Source organism: Hoplias malabaricus, chromosome 2 (assembly GCF_029633855.1).
Source record: "Hoplias malabaricus isolate fHopMal1 chromosome 2, fHopMal1.hap1, whole genome shotgun sequence".
Classification (NCBI taxonomy): Eukaryota; Metazoa; Chordata; class Actinopteri; order Characiformes; family Erythrinidae; genus Hoplias; species Hoplias malabaricus.
Genome location: NC_089801.1, coordinates 80,034,202 through 80,050,985, shown reverse-complemented (window position 1 = coordinate 80,050,985; position 16,784 = coordinate 80,034,202). Strand labels below are relative to the sequence as shown.

Below are 16,784 nucleotides of genomic sequence, written 5' to 3'. Positions count from 1 at the left end.
ATGCGAGGCTTTTCAAGCATAATTTTTACTCAATTTGTTTAAACACACACACATCATGAAGAAACACACATTAATCTGCCTCAAATCCTTTAAAACAATCAATAGTATTTACACGTTTCAATCCTGTTGTTATTCACCTTCGTATAAAACACAAAAAACACCGTCCTGTTTTTAAACCTTTCAAACGTCGCCTTACCTCACTTTCTTTGGATAAAACACAAAAACAGTCTTTACTCTTTTTAATCTTTACAGAGGCGTCTGTACTTCTACATTTTTTCAGAAATGATCTGCTGTTACATGTAAACGCCCTCCACTTTTCAAACACAGGGTCAGTATTTCCTCTCATTTTTCTCTGTCTCTGGTCATGGAGACTTTTAGAAGAGCAGTGGGGCTTTTTGGGTCCGGTAAAATATAACATTAACTCTGTTCACTTGGTCATTTCATGGCTGTGAGACACTGTTTGTAGACCTGGCCACACGGTGGACTGTAAAATGATTGGACAGAGGGCGAGATCATAGGAGCTCTGCTCCGGACTGGGCACTTCTCAAAGAGAATATACTGCAGTGCTGTGAGAGGCAGCAGTGTTTGAGCTTTGACTGTTTCCTTAATCTATGATCACACCCTGGACATTTAATGACTAAATACAGTTAATATCCTACATTGCTCCTTTAAGAGCTCATGTCTGTTAAAGTTAATATGAACATCTATATACTGCACTACCACAGTAGGAATATCAAGCTTGTAACAACTATGTAGTTTTACTGCAGGTTTACTCCATTTTTAAAGAACTTACTGTAAAAGGAGACAAAATTCTCTTTTTATTTAACGGTTTGTCTCTGTGTTAATAATAATGTTAGTTTCTATAAAACACAAATAAATGTTTGTAGTCATTGTTGTTGTTTCTATTTAATTCTATTGTTGTTGTCTGGACTCCATTTATTATTTGACTTTGTTCAACAGCAGTTAACATTTTAAAATCCCAGGTGAATAAACTCTCCATTCCTCTGCAGTAAACCGGATGAACCTGTTTATTGTCACAGACACTTGGCCGTGTTCAGTTTATTCACAGACGTCAAAATTACGTCTTTTTAAACAACACCTTAAATATAACTTAGGCCTGAAAAACATAACTAAGAGAAGGAATGGCAGATAAACACACAGCTGTAAACAATGAGCCAATTTTCCACAGAAAAATAATGTTAACGATTAAACACCTACTGAGTGAAATCCAGACCGTCTTCCTCTGAAATCTTCTTCAGCTCAGAGTCACTTTTGGTTCAGTTTGTTTCCTCATTCTTGTTTTTCACCTGTGGATAGAAACCTACTGATCATCACCCAGTGCTTCATACCCAGCCATTACCGTGTCTTGGGATGTCTTAAGACATGTCTAAAGACACATTATGAAGACATCTTAAGTCATCTTGTGGCATGTCTTAAGATCTGAGTACAATGTCTTTAAGATGTGTCTATAGACATGGATCTTAAGATGTCTTGACTATAATCACAACAGGTTAAATATCTTTAAGGGAATATTAAAACATTATGCATTATTTATAGCAACGACTCTTATATATATATAAGTAAGTATCTTAAGTATCTTTATTTTTTTTATTCTATGTAGGATGAATAACAGTACTATTTACATTCATACATATTTTATAAACATTTAAACATTTAATATATATATATATATATATATATATATATATATATAATAAAAATTATTAATAATAACACCAAGGTAGCTAGGAAGACTGCACAATAGATATAAATCAGTGTAAGTCAATTTTATACAAATTATCAGTAACTTAAGTAAGTTCTTGAAGAAGTAAAATAAAATAAGGTGACAAAAAGATGATTTAAAGATTCATTTTAAATACACAACAGTACCACAAAAAAGTGAAAAAGCTAAGTCACTGCATTGTAACAGAGAGAAGAAGAGGGTTAAGGACAGAGATGGATGAAACAGAGTGGACAAAAAAACATTTTAAAGAATAACGTTACTCTACGTGAGCATGAAGATATCTGTTTTTTATGTAGCACCTGTTGTTGACATTGTGGCGAATCAGGGTCCCTGTGTTTTCACAGTAGCTACCACAGCTACGTGATTTTGTCCCTATCCCAAGATGGTGTTGAGGCTGATAAGTTATCATAACATTCTCTACGGGAAAGTTTAACAGACTGGAAAAAGGTATACTCTGGCCACAATTAATAGTTTATATTTTTGGACTGTAACATAATCCTGTTCCACAGTTCGGGATACACACTGGGAATGAGAGAGAGAGAGAGAGAGAGAGAGAGAGAAAGAGAGAGCAAGAGAGAGAGAGAGCAAGACTTTTTTTTTTACGTTTTAGGGTCCTTTATTAACAACAATTGGACTCAATATTCGTCCGAGTTCTATTTAGAAACATAAAAACTACTTGGAAACAACACTCACACTATAAAACCTGGGTATAAAAAAGTGCATTTAAATGAAAACTGGATTAAAAATTAGTTCTCCATCACATACAGAACACACCCCTCCCCCACAGCACCACACCTCCTCAAACACCTACAGATTCCTCATGCACATATTAAAATCAATAAAAATCCTTGATCTCACCAGTCTGATAAAAACCGTTACAACCTTGCTGTCAGTGTTGTTTTTCCGACCTTGTTTTTCCGACTGGTGTGAACGGCCAGTTTCGCTTGACCAAGGATAAAATTCAACAATTGGCACTTGGCCCGATCCTTCTTTTTGTATTTAAAACCCAGGATAAAAGTGTGATCAGTAAAAATCACATTAAAAGCCATAAAAACGGTTTGTAAAAACTCAAAAAGGGGACCTAGCCTAAAACATTGCATAAAATCATGATAAACAGTTTCCCTCTGAGTGCAAAAAGGACAAATTGGTGCTACCTCAGGGTTTAAAACAGAGATAGAAGTGTTAACAGGTAAAATCCCATGTAAAAACCCTCCACTGGAGGTCAGCAGCTCTTTTAGTTAACAGTGGTTTGTACAAGGCTCTCCACTCAGGCTTCACATCATTGCTAAGAGACAGAACCACCCTCCCATCCAGTCTGTTTTTGTTCAGAGCTTTCACACATGCTCTGTACAGCAGCTTCCCGGAGGCACTGACCAACTTCATGCAGGACTCCCCCTTACACTCCAGCTGGGGTCCCTCGCAGTCCTCCAGGTCAGGTGCCAGGATGAGAGCAGGATAGGGGTTGTCCTATGCAGGTCTAGTCACCCCTGCACTGTAGTCTTTCAACATCCAGAGTTCCTTAGGGGCCAGCGCTGTCCTCCACTTGCAAAGAAATTGAGATACAATGCACAGAGACCTCAGGCCTAACCGTGCAGCCAGGCTCTCTGTACCGGAAAGGTCAGGTCCCGCAATGTCCACCAGTTGACGAAGTGTGATGACCCCCGAAGGAAACAGGACTCTGGTCAGTGCAGGAGTCGACACGTCTGATATGTCCATCCGGGCGCCGTGAAGCAGAGGTTCCTCCAGCAGCCAGTGCAGCAGTGTACTCTCTGGTCCTTTAACCTTAAAAAAACTCCATATTTTAAAAAGGCCACGATAAAATGCAGGTAAACCAGCAGTGTCCAGTGACTTTGGGTTCATTAAAAACAGGGTCCTGTCCATCCCCAGGCCTCCCACTGTGTGCGGGATCTTGTAGGCTACCTCCCTCCAAACCAGTTCCTTGGGGCCAGTAAGCAGTCTTTGTATGAACTGGAGGCGGAAGGCAGCCACCCTGCTGGCTAAATGAATGAGCACCTGCCCTCCCTCATCCTTGGGAAGATGAAGAACCCCCTGAGGAACCCAAAAAAAATCCACCAGCAGAGCTTGGAGATTGGCCAGCAGGCCTGGTGGGGGATCGACACACGCCAGTTTATGCCACAGGGAGGACGCAGCCAGGTTGTTGATGATGAGAACCCTACCTCGGTATGACATTTGAGGGACCAGCCACAACCATCGGTTGAGTCTGTCCTTAACCTTCTTCAGCACACCGTCCCAGTTCCTCTCTCCAATAACACTGTCCCCCAAATGCACACCAAGTTATTTAAACCTGCCCGTCCCCCAGGCCAGTCCGTCTGTGATTCTGGGTTCTTCACCTTCCCAGTCCCCGAGTAAAACCGCTTTGCTCTTGGCCTTTAAAATGTAAGAAATCAACTAAAACATTTACATCATCTTGAGCACTGATAAGTACAACAAGCATCTGCATAAGCTGAGACACGTATTGGGGCAGTACAGTTTGGAACATAAAAACCCACAAGTCCCTCCCTCAGCTTACAGAGCAGGGGCTCAATGGAGAGTGAGTACAACATACCTGATAGTGAACAGCCCTGTCGGATCCCTCTAAAAACTTTAAAAGGAGCACATAAACCACCGTTAACCTTCAGCACACTCTCAATGTCACCGTACAGAAACTTGATCAAGGCAATAAAACCAGGGTTGAACCCAAAGCTCTCCAGTACCTTCCAGAGATACCCGTGTTCAACCCTGTCAAAAGCCTTTTCCTGGTCTAGAAATACGAGACTAGTCTTTAACCCCAATAATCTGGAGACGTCCAAAACATCACAAATTAAAAATACATTGTCAAAGACAGACCTACCAGGCTCACAGCACGACTGGTCAATGTGAACCACCTGCTCCATCACCTTCGCCAGTCTCGAGGCCAATGCTTTCGAGAGCAGTTTACAGTCACCGCACAGCAGAGACACGGGGCGCCAGTTCTTCAGTTCGGACAGGTCCCCCTTTTTCGCCAGCAGTGTCAGCACAGCCCTCCTGCAACTCAATGGAAGCTTTCCTTCCCGTATGATGCACCTGAGGACCTCCAGTACATCGTGGCCAATGACCGACCAGAAATTCTTGTAAAACTCTACTGGTAGGCCATCAATGCTAGGAGTGCGGCCATTCTCCATTCCTTGGAGGGCCTCATGCAGCTCCCCCAAAAAGAGTTCAGCATCCAGCTGCGCAAGTCTGGTCACATTCCTAAGGAACCTGTCCTCCACCTCCTGCATCGCTGTGCGCTCACTCTCATACAGCTTTGAGAAAAAGCTGACTGTTCGCTAGCGAATGTCAGCAGGATCATTAAGGAGATCCCCTGATTCTGATCGCACAACGTGCATGTACCGCTTCTGTCCATTTCTACGCTCGAGACCAAAGAAGAACTTAGAAGGAGCATCCAGTTCATTCATGCACTGAAAGTGTGAGCGGACCAGCGCCCCCTGTGCTGTTATACCCAGTAAATCAGCCAGAGCAGCCTTCTTTTTGTTTAGAGCTCTAATATGCTCTAGATCTCCTGTGGTCTCCACAAGACCCTGGAGCCCCACTATTCCAATCTCCAGAGCTTTAAGTGACCTAGTAATGTCCCTCGTGACATTGAGAGTGTACTGTTGACAGAATAATTTAACATTAGCTTTGGCTACGTCCCACCATTGCTGAACAGAGGTAAAATCATTTCTCTTTGCTCTAAAAACACCCCAGAAAAAGGTAAAAGACTCTTTAAAATTGGCATCTTCTAAAAGTGTGGTATTAAAATGCCAGTACGCACTCCGCGTTTTTTTTTTTTCAACAGTCATGTTTTTTTTTGAGATAGCTCCCTGGACCATAGAGTGGTCAGAGATTCCTACCGGGGGAATAAAACACTGTGTAAAAAGAGATCGTTGGTGTCTAAAACAATAAAAGCGGTCCAGTCTGGCCAGCGAGAGCATGTTATCTTTACTGTGGGCCCATGTGTACTGTCTTTGTTCATCATGGAAACGTCTCCAGACATCACATAACTCATGGGCCTCCAGCATCTCGCAAAGACGCTTCCGTGAAGCCGCGTGAGGTTCGCCATGATTCCGGTCTGTTCTGTGTGCTGTACAGTTAACATCACCACCCAATACTAAAAGCTCTGTGGAATTACAACTTGTTAAAAGAGAGCTCAGTGCGTCTAAAAACATTAACCTCTCAGCTCCTAGTGTTGGAGCATAGACGCAGATAAAAACAAAAGTGTCTTCTTCAAAAACAGCCCTCACTTTTAAAAGTCTCTGTATAAGAGACTGGAATAAAAGACTGTGAGAAAAGGAGTGCCACCCCACCGCTAAGGGATGAGTTGTGGCTGAGAATAGTGAGCCCACTCCACTCCTTCGCCCACTCAGCAGCATTTTCCACATCACTGTGGGTTTCCTGCACAAAGACAACATCGATACGTTTGTGCTTAACCAGCTCATAAAACTTTGCCCTTTTCTCACAGTCCCTTGCCCCATTAATATTTAAGGTGGCGATTTGAAAACCTTCCATTAAAAAAGGTAAAAAAGAGGGGACAAAAACAATCAAAGATAAAAATCCGTTCAGGAGTCGTCTTCACACTGCACTTTGTTCAGTTTGATCAGTAACTTTTTCAGTCTAAACGTCTCCTGCTCCGTAAAAACCCCCTCCCTCGGCAAGTGTTTGACGTCCCGTATGAACTGTACACTGTCTGGGATGTGTTCCTCCACCCTCACACCCTTCTGTCCTTTAGTAACACGTACAAACTTCCTGATCTCATCAACAGTGTACAGTTGAGGCCTGTTCTCCTCCTGGGAGCACACAGACCATCCCGAGTCAGAGAGAGAGCCCTCACTGTCCGAGTCTCTGTCCTCCACTGCCGTCACATCCTGTTTTGCCTGTTTTTTCCCCTTCCCCTGGCCCCTCTTCTTCCTCTTATGAGGAATTTTAAAAACAGACATAAGATTTACCCCTCCAGCCTTCTTTTCTGCTTCTCGGGCTGGAGCCAGTTCAGAACAGCTGTGCTGCACCCCTCCGTCCCTCTCCTCCACGTAAACACCACCAGAGCCTCCCCCCACAAGGCCCTGCTGAAAAGGATCCCACCTCGGCCGACGCGGCCCCAGCAGCCACCCCAACAGTAGGCCCCGCCGAAGAGGGCTCCACTGCGACCGACGCGGCCCCGGCATCTATCCCAACAGCAGGCTTTTCTGAAATGAAGGGCATTAACAGTGGGTTTGTTGATACTTTGCTGCAGTAACAGTCTTCTATGTTCTAGGAAGGCTTTAAACTCTGTGCTGCAACATTGCTCTGAGGGTTTGATTGTATTCAGCGACGTTAGTGAGGGTCGGTGCTGAGATGAATCTCCAGCTCATCACAGAGGTATCATCAGACGGAGCTTCATCACTCCAGAGAGCACAGTTCCACTGATTCACCGCCCAGTGCTGGGAGATTTTACACTCTGCTCGGCACTGGACATGGTGACCTTAGGCTCATGTGTGGGTGCTTTATACCAGTGCTTCTCCAACTGTGCCTTATGCCCCCCACCTGCCCCCGGAGCAGAGGGAGAATCAGGGGGCACATGTTTCTGAGTCAGAAACAGAGACGAAACTGAACACAGTCAGCCACTGCATCAAGAAACGCACCCTGAAACATTTCTGAAAGGAGAGAGCCATATAACATTTCTGTTCATAAACAGCACCAGGTTCTGAGCCCAGATTCATCTCAGATGCTGAAAGACTGAAAGTGCCGTGGTGAAACGAGTCCAGGTTTCAACTGTTTTTCCTGAAAAAAGGTAACATTTGTAAAGTTTTAGATTGAAATTTAAAGTGTTATTTATATAGAATCCCCTCATTTATTAATGATTTATTGCGGAGCTTTGTTACATGTGTGTAATCTCCTGTGTGATTGTGTAGTGGACACACCTCAGGTCATTGTGCTGATGAAAGTGGATGAAGCCTGTGAACTGGTGAAAAACGACTCGAGGAGAATTTACTGCAGCAGAAAGATCAAAGAGAAGGTGATATTATATGCGTTCATAATGTAAATATATATGTGTGAATCACTCTTTCTCTGAGCCAGTGTTCTGCATAAATACCTCATAAAGTGAGTGATATTCTTCAGATTCAACTCGACTGAAAACTGTGGGATTTCTCTGAAAATTAAAAATCAAGTGAAGTACTTTACGTCAAATTAATACACAATTAAATATTCAGCGTGTAACAGCTTCTAGATCAAATACATTTCAGAGCAATGTTCATTTAATGCTGCATTGTGTTTAAATAATTACTCGTGTCCTGCTCGTGTTAAACACTCGCCCCGTGATAAAAACCTTGACCATGTGCTAAAATTAGCATTTGTTTATTATTTTAGGAAGAATGATTGTGTCCACACACTTTTGCCCAGGGTCTGTTTCTGGCTCCAACACTGATTTAAACTAAACGTTACTTTAATGATCTCAAGAATTGAGGGATTCTACGTCATCAGAACGACAAGGAACTTTACTCAGTGGAAATTGTTGGGTTTTTTAAATAAGGCTTTGTTCTTCAAGGTGAACCAGGCACAGAGCTTTTTACTCGACAGCCTCTTCCTCCTCACCCTCTACTTCTGGAGTCATAGCCACTACAGCTGTAGAAACACCCCCTGTGTCACGTTTAGCTTCAGGCTCATGGTTTTAATCCCAACAATAAAAAATATTAATAAAAGTCTGTAATTACAGCAAGAATTAAACTGAAGAATTATTAAACACTGCTGCTGTTAACAGTGAGACACTGATTTCTTTTCTGAGTTTGTGGTAAAACGATTAATATTTATTTACACTGTGGTTTATCAAGTGACTAATTTCATAGATTAAAACAGCATTAAAATCACATGAAGACAAACAATAGAAAAGAATATTCTTCTCTTAAAACACTGTTGGTACATGATTATATAAACTGATTATATAAATAAAGCTCTTAATAGCTGTGGAGTTAGTCATGGGAACATTGGGTCTTTTTCTTTCTTTTTTACCAGAGAAATCACTGAGGATCTTTTGTGTTTACATTCTCTTATAGTCTTTACTCTCATACATTCAGCTTGTTGTTGCAGTGAAACACAACAGAATATTCTTCTTCAGTAACAGGGTGTGACCGCCACATCTGTGGATTAACATTTACGCATTTGTAAAGTATTTTGAGACTAATCTCTCTCCATAAAACTACCAGCAAAATCATTAAAGGAGGGAGAGGAGGTAAAGCGCTGCGGGCTCACACCGCCCCCCTGTGGCCCTCGTTGGAAATACCGCTCTTATTTTAAAACACTCATTCTTACACAGATGCAGTTTTCGGTATTTTCTGAAAATAGACAATATGTACCTCAAAGTGACCAAACGTTTAAAACAGTCTGTCACCAAACATAAAGGTTTTATTTGGTTGTTCTGCGATAAGACAAGTCAATTTAAGTTTATTCTAAAATATGTTCCCAGGCGCTCCCTCTCTCTCCCAGACCCAGAGAGAGTGAGTGATCTCGGCACATCGACTCTCTTTGTCTTCATCTGAGTCCCTGCTATTGGTTCACAGAGGTGTCAATCACTTCTGACCCGCCCCCTCAGAGCTGTGAGCGAATCCCTGTGGAGAGCGGCGTCCAGCAGCGCACCCCTCCCCCGGGGAATAGGACCCCGCTCACAGCCGGCAGCCGCTCATTGGTCCACAGCTGCACTGAATCTAAGAAGGAACGCCCTCAACTTTGAATTCACGAAGACTTTACGTCAAAACTTACCATTGCCTGGGCGCTAGGAGCTCCAGAACAGTGCGTTACCGTTACTCAGGAAATAAAGGCACGTTTACTGTGGCGTGGTGAGTAAGAGATTATCTTTTGGAGCATAAAATTGTGCACTAATGTGACAAATGTTGTCTTCGACAAACGCCTAAATAAAATAAACGATATTTTTTAACGATTCCTAATGAAAACAAGTGTAGTACAATAGGAAACAAACACGTCAGTTTAAGTTTATTCTAAAATATGTTCCCAGTCGCTCCCGAAAGTCTTATGGTGGAAAAATATCGTTTAGAGACTTAATCCGTTCCCTCAGTTTAACAATCATTTTCAGACAGACATGACTCAGGCTGTGCATTAGGACACTAGTCTGATCTCTCCATTCCTTATTTACACACTACACCCACTGTTTACCACTGAAACACTAACAGTTGGTGTCGAGGAGGGAGTGAATCTGGTGGGACTCCATTTCGTTGTGAACTGAGCGAGTTTGTCGCGGCACATTCAGCTGGAGGTGGGACAGTGGGCTCCTGTTGTGCGGCACAGAGCCGCGGCCAAAATCACACCTCATTCTCAAAGTATTCAGTAAAATCCAACTGACCTGCTGTTGTCTTTATTTATCAATTACCACATTAAACAATAAATAAAACCTAACGGGGCTTTTGTGGACAGAATGAAGCCTGAACCGATGAAAATGAGATCAGACAATACCTCATATCGTCCACAAGAGGGCGCCCTAAGGTTTAATTTGACTCCTCATTCAATGTAATGGGGCACTGCGTGATGATGCGACACTGAGGGGATTTGTGACCCCGAGTTTTGTAAAAAGGACACAGTTACACACCTAGTGAGTCCATTAAAGCTGCTCAGAACCTAATGTTGCCCAATTTGTCATCGTCCACAACACAGTCCCTGCTCCTCCAGTGGAAAAAGGACAGTTCCAGCTCCATGTGTCTCCTTCATCTTGTGTCTGTTTATTAAAGTGTTGTACCTTTATTTCGTAGACTACGCTTTTGCTGAAGACAACACAGAATGAAGAAAATAGTTATCAGCAAACACCTCTGCAACAGTCTAAATTAATCAAATAATTACAAATAAGCAGCTTTACAGTGGCACTGACGGTGTAATCCTCTACACAGCGCTCATTCTTTATGGTTTTATTCATTTTTTAACGTTCATTCTTGAGAAATATGACAGTAGCAGGTCGACTGTTGAGAATTGTTGAGAACGCAGCTTCAACAATAAAACTTCCTCATATTTTTATTTATTCTAAAAATGTTCACTTTATTCTTGAACATTAACGTTATTAAATCATTTTAAATAGACTTTATTCTCGTAATATAACTTTATTATAAATATATTATTTTACAGGGGTCTTGTTTTTGTTTAAGTGTTTAAATGTAAACATGTTTACCGTGTGGTCTCCATGGCAACGTTAATGCTGTCGGAAAGCTTCAAAATGGCCGCAGTGAGGGTCTATGGCTGGAGACGCTGGTCATGTTCAGGTCTGGGTCAAAGTGAAAAAGAGAGTGTCCATGTGCTTTAGAGAGGTTCTCAGACTCAGAGGAACTGCTCCAGCTTCAGTGAGGTGTGGAACATGTCTCAGACCTGGAGCAGAGGCTGCGAGATGCTGTCCAGCTGGTGGAGCCCGACGTCTTCTGTCATCTGTACGACGGCTTCATCGGACGGGTCACCGGAGACCAGCCTGAGGTCACTATCCACACACACTACCACTGCTGGGAGTAACTCCACTCAATATAACGAACACACTGATCTCTACCTCACTCTCTGTTTACTGCAGGTCCGCACAGAGGAGGGTGGGACCCTTGTGGTCCCCTCGGGCCCTGTGATCACATACAGTGTGAGTGAAGCTGCTGGGTTCATTGTGAATTATTTATACTTAAGTGAGCCCTGTTCTCATTGGTTTCCTCATTTAACTTCAGTGTGAATGGGCGGGGCTTAACTGCTGTAGGCTGAATAGGTGGATGTATGGTAATGTGTTGGTGTATGACGCCACAAAAAGGAGTGAATACTAACTGTTCATATTTGGACGGTGCGTATCTGGACCACTAGAGGGCGCTAACAGTGGTCACCGATGGAGAGAATGAGACTCATATGAGCTCTTTAACTTCTGAGCCTGTTTGTAGTGGTTCATTCTAATGTGCACCACCCCCCACCCCCACAGTGTTCCAGGCTCTTTCTGGAGCGGCCGGTCGTTCGGCTTCATGGAGGAATGCAGAGGACTTTCTGGACTCAGCGTTTCTCCAGCACAGAGTGGCACCGTGCAGACAAGAAGGTATGCACCTTTATCTGTTCAAGACCTCCTGTCTGGTGTTGTTAATCACATCTGTGACTTTGTAGGGTCTTATTTGCCTGTGTGTGTGTGTTCTGTGTGTCTTCCAGAGGGTCCATGTCAGGCTCCACTACGTTGAGCTCACGCAGGGGGCACTTGCATATCACTGGTGGATTCACACCAAGGGTTTTTTCATTCCATCGGCTAAGGTCCACACCTCCTCCCACTGCACTCATCTCCAGCACCATTCTTTCATTTTCTCTCATTCATTTCACTAGTCGTAGTTTATATCATCCATATGACGACCAGAACTTCTCTTACAGTGCCCCGTTTGGACCGCATCCACCGCGAGGGTCACCCTTGCCCAGGTGAGATCTCTCAGACGTGTCTATGTTCACTTCAGCCTGGTCTTTTGATGGAGCTTGACTCACACTGTGAAGCTGGTGTAAGGAGCTGAGCTGTTGCTGTTGATTCTTTTTTAGCGAGTTGACGGTCTCCTGACGCGAGTGGCATCCTGCGCGTTCACCGAGGAACACAGCTGTAAAACATCTGGAGGTGTTGAGGTGGGTTCAGCGTGTTCTAGTAAACACTAACACACCTGCTCTTGTACAAACCTCACTTCCAAAAGAGTCGGGGACAGTTTAAAAGTTGTAAATAAACCGAGAAAGCAGCTATTCATTCTGTTTGTAACAATATACTCAGTGTTTTATCTTAAGAACTTATTAATAATCAGTGTTTATTTGTTTCATATTAGGGCCCTCTTTCCTGGACCTGATCTTTGTAGAATGCCTTTTGAAAAACCACTGCACTGCGCTGTTCCCAAGTACTGAGTGTGTTGTTGTTGTCCAGGTGACGGAGGTGCTCCGCACGTGTCAGTCCCTCTTCATCGGACAGGAGGCGTGGTCCTTCAGAACCAGCTCGGGCACAGAGGTGACCCGCCCCGACCCAGACCCTCAGCCTCAGCCTGAGCTCACTCCTGAGGTAAAGCAGATGTGCAGCTGTTATTACGGTAATTAGAACTCCCTGAATGATATAAGACTGGAACAGGAGGTGAATGTGTGGTGTTACAGACGTCTGGAGATGCAGAGGCTGTGGCTCGGGAGGTGCCCTCTTTGCAGTGAGTACAGGGGCAGCTTTAACCCTTTTACGTCCCACACTGAATAAAAGTGCTGGCATCTATTAACAGAACTGACCTCATGCAAAACCTGCTCCTTCTCCACAGCATCTACTCAGAGATTAAGAGGATGACCAGCTTCCCTCTTAAACTGCGGGCCCTGCGCCAGGCCTTCACTGTAAGAGAACCACATGAAACCACTGTATTTCTACCTCATCTGAAGGCCGCTGTCTTTAAGCAGTGATGAGTCTCCAGTCCGTTTTCACTGAAACTCCTTCCATTGCTTGTGTAGACCACACTCAGTGAAGCAGGCTGTCGCTACAGTCTCCGTGAAGCTGGCTGTATGATGTTGGAGGACCTGGCCGCCCTCAACGACAGGGTAAGAAAATGATCGCTGCGTCATATTAAATGATGTGATGTAATATAACTGCTTCACTAATGTGATTCTGTGCATCTCTTTACATCCTGCAGGACGTGAGACTCTTCCAGCAGCTCTACCATCGTCTGCTGGTGACGGCCGAGTCTCCCTCCTGTGGTGAAGGGGTTGTAGAGGAGCTGGCGGAGATCGGAGTGAGTCTGAATAACCAGACGTGATGGAAAGCATCGGCACTACTTATGAAACCGGACCGTGTGTGTCACTAACGCTTCCTCTCACTCTCAGATCCAGCTCTTCAACTTCATGGACGTCATCTTTGAGGTTGTGCTGCTGAGAATCCAGGCGGGGGCGGAGCCTCAGATCTGTCCAGTAAGATGTCCTTCTGTTTCTCCAGTGGAGCGTGTGTGTGTGGTGTCCATCACTGCTTCTAGAATGGATGTGACCCCTAGGGGCCTAGAATAACTAAATGGCAGCGCTCATGTCGTTTGAACTTCATTTTCAGAGGCCAGGAGGATTCCTCCACCACCTGATGGCCGTGATCTCCTCGGTCTCTGCAGTCACCAGGCAGAGCAGACCCAGAGCTGACCAGTGCCTGCTCCTTGTCCGGGTAACACTGACCATCCATCGCCACACGACACACCTGTGCAGCAGCAGCTCAGTGTAGAAATGATGTGCTTTTCTTTTGAAGGGGTTTGTTGGCCTCATTTGAGCAGAATCTCTACTTCTGTCTTTCAGAACGCGATGCTGCTCTTTTTGGAGAGCGTCTTTACGCTGGAGGAGTCAGAGTACAGCTCTCCTGGGTCTTTGTTCAGAGCGGTGTGGGAGATCTTCCAGAGCCACGCTGAAGATCTCTTGGACAGGCTCGAGGACATCTGACCATCTACGCCTCCTTCAGCTCCTCACTTTATTCTTCTCATTCATTTTTAATCACTAGTTTTAATAATAATAATAATAATGTAGTGTAATGCGTGTATATTATTAGAGTAGAGTGAGTATTATTTGTGTCTGTATTGATTTAGCTGTGTTTGTACAGTTCAAGGGAAGTCAAGGTCAGTTTCTGTAGATGGTAGGAGTAGGATCTGTAGATATGTGCATGGTTCATTTTAACACTGTCTCTGTTTGCAGTCTCTCTCTTCTCTTGCTGTCTCTATTTGCAGGGTTCCCACTGGATCTGAGGAGTTAGTTTGTGGTGTTAGACGAGCTGTAGATGCGCGTTTATACTTCGTGTCTGTAGATGCTAGAGGAAGTGTGTGTTGTGATTGTGTGTGTGATGTCATTCCTCGCCTTTGTGGACTGTATTTCCAGGGAATGCCAGGTGCCGTGTGATCACAGCCTCTATAAGCAAACACCAGTCAGTCCAGTAGTGCACCATCTCTGCTGGACTGACTGCTCACCACCACAACCCCCTGTAAGTAAACCATCCTGGTGTTTGTCTACTGTCCATTTGTAATGATCCTGTGTAGAGATGAGAAACACAAACACAGTGAATCTGAGCCCATGTTTCTGTCTGTCCTCCCTCTGTCTGAGGGGTGGAGCCTCACCACACAGACATGTACAGACCCAATAGAGCCTGACAGACCACAGGAAACCTCTGTGACTGACTTCAGAGTGAAGAGGGAGCACAATACGACAAGAACAGCACCTCGTTTTTCCTTTTATGGCCTGAATATCTCATTATTCGTTCTTTATAAACTCCATAAGCGAGTCTCCAAACGTCCACAGCACGCGTCTGAATGGAGGCTCTTTACAGGGTTCTTCTCCAGTCTCAGAAACAACCTCAAAAGCAGAAAGAGTGACTCCTCTAACGTCAGCGCTGAAGACAAGGTGAGACAGCCGTCTACAAGACTAGATGTGGTATATTTAACACATGAGCACTGGCACAATCACTGCACTCTTCTCTTAGGGGCGCTGTCGAGGGCGATGTTGAAGCTCTTATTAAAACAGAAGTACCTGCTTGTATCTGGCCAGCTCTGAGTCCTCAGTCTACAGTAGACTGCAGTTCTCATGAATGTCCAGCTGCTGCAAGGGACGTGAAGAGCCAGACGCAGATGTGAAATCCTGCGTTTCATAAGGACTGAGTAGGAGAGGACACTGAGCCTCAGAGACAGCAAACACATTTAAATACATCGCTGCAGATGAGAGTCCCCCCCCTTGCTCTTTAAACAGTGTTTCTGGACGAAGTGTGGGACAGTTTCTGAACGTCCGGACTCAAGACGCTGAAGCAGAAGTCGGAGAACAAAGAATTATGATTATATTAATAGAGTTTACAACATTCATCACCTGTGTTTGAAGCATAAAGCATTTCAATGTGTTCACTACAGATCTCAATCAGCTGCTGCTGAGTAGCACAGTGTTCATATTAATATTCACTCATTCATTCATTGTCTGTAACCCTCATCCAGTTCAGGGTCGCTGTGGGTCCGGAGTCTACCTGGAGTCACTGGGCCCAAGATGGGAACACACCCTGGAGGCGGCGCCAGTCCTTCACAGGGCGACACACACTCACACATTCATTCAAAATATAAACTGGGCTCAACGCTGACAGGGGATTCACTCAGTGGAGAACTGTAGGACGGTGCTGGACCCTGGTGTAACTGTGGGGGACCAAACCAGTCGCATCATTTCCCTTGAGGAAGGGTCTTGTGTTTTTGAACACTGTTTAAAACCGGGCACTCTTCAGATTTAAGAGGCTGGAGGTGAGTGAGGGGTTAAGCCACAGACCGTCTTCAAGCGCAGCCTGAAGTGCTCTCAGTCCATGTTTCTGTAAGATATCGGTGTGGACTGGAATCAGAGGGGTTTCTTTTGAGTGGATCACATTACAGCTGCAGTATGAAGAGGAGCACTGACTCTTGCTTGTGACACTTGGAGTGTGCTTCATTGTTGAGGTGATGATGTGAGCAGTGTGACTTTCTGCATTGCTCCAAGTCGAAGTCTCAGATTTAAAATGTATTTGTAAATTACTGAATGTTCAGATTCAACACTTTACAAATACATTTTAAATTCGAGACAGTGATTTTACAAATATATTCAATGTAAATTTAAACAAATGTATTTATTTTCGCATAAAATGATGATATATCTATGAAAACCAAACACGTGTTTATGAATGTAACTGTATTTGTACAAACTGCAGACCGTGAGACACAGAGTGTGATGTGTTCATTTGTGAACAGTGAAACATATCTGTGACTTGTGTTTAATTTGTGGATTAACATTTACGCATTTGTAAAGTATTTTGAGACTAATCTCTCTCCATAAAACTACCAGCAAAATCATTAAAGAAGGGAGAGGAGGTAAAGCGCTGCGGGCTCACACTGCCCCCCTGTGGCCCTCGTTGGAAATACCGCTCTTGTGTGGCTACCGCTCTCTCCCAGACCCAGAGAGAGTGAGTGATCTCGGCACATCGACTCTCTTTGTCTTCATATGAGTCCCTGCTATTGGTTTACAGAGGTGTCAATCACTTCTGACCCGCCCCCTCAGAGCTGTGAGCGAATCCCTGTGGAGAGCGGCG

The 16,784-nt window shown here is 44.1% G+C and overlaps 1 protein-coding gene and 1 pseudogene across 1 annotated transcript; one reads left to right on the top strand and one right to left on the bottom strand.

Annotated features, from left to right (window-relative positions):
* Positions 1 to 5,004, bottom strand: part of LOC136678373 (NACHT, LRR and PYD domains-containing protein 12-like) — a 62,502-nt pseudogene extending 57,498 nt beyond the window's left edge.
* A 5,912-nt stretch (positions 5,005 to 10,916) lies between these two features.
* LOC136678367 (uncharacterized) lies at positions 10,917 to 16,154 on the top strand. The gene is made up of 16 exons (XM_066656408.1): positions 10,917 to 10,995; positions 11,079 to 11,200; positions 11,292 to 11,351; positions 11,676 to 11,786; positions 11,894 to 11,992; positions 12,107 to 12,151; positions 12,266 to 12,346; positions 12,633 to 12,764; positions 12,854 to 12,900; positions 13,006 to 13,075; positions 13,190 to 13,276; positions 13,369 to 13,467; positions 13,559 to 13,642; positions 13,776 to 13,880; positions 14,009 to 15,097; positions 15,177 to 16,154. Exons 1-15 carry the CDS (start codon positions 10,917 to 10,919, stop codon positions 14,147 to 14,149), a joined length of 1,362 nt encoding a protein of 453 aa, XP_066512505.1. The 3' UTR covers positions 14,150 to 15,097; positions 15,177 to 16,154.
* The last annotated feature ends 630 nt before the right edge of the window (positions 16,155 to 16,784 follow it).

Coding starts and splice junctions, on each gene's coding strand:
- LOC136678367 (XM_066656408.1), top strand. CDS start 10,917: ATGGCAACGTTAATGCTGTCGGAAAGCTTCAAAATGGCCGCAGTGAGG. Junction 13,076..13,189: donor CCCTGCGCCAGGCCTTCACT/GTAAGAGAACCA, acceptor TTGCTTGTGTAG/ACCACACTCAGTGAAGCAGG. Junction 13,277..13,368: donor TGGCCGCCCTCAACGACAGG/GTAAGAAAATGA, acceptor TACATCCTGCAG/GACGTGAGACTCTTCCAGCA.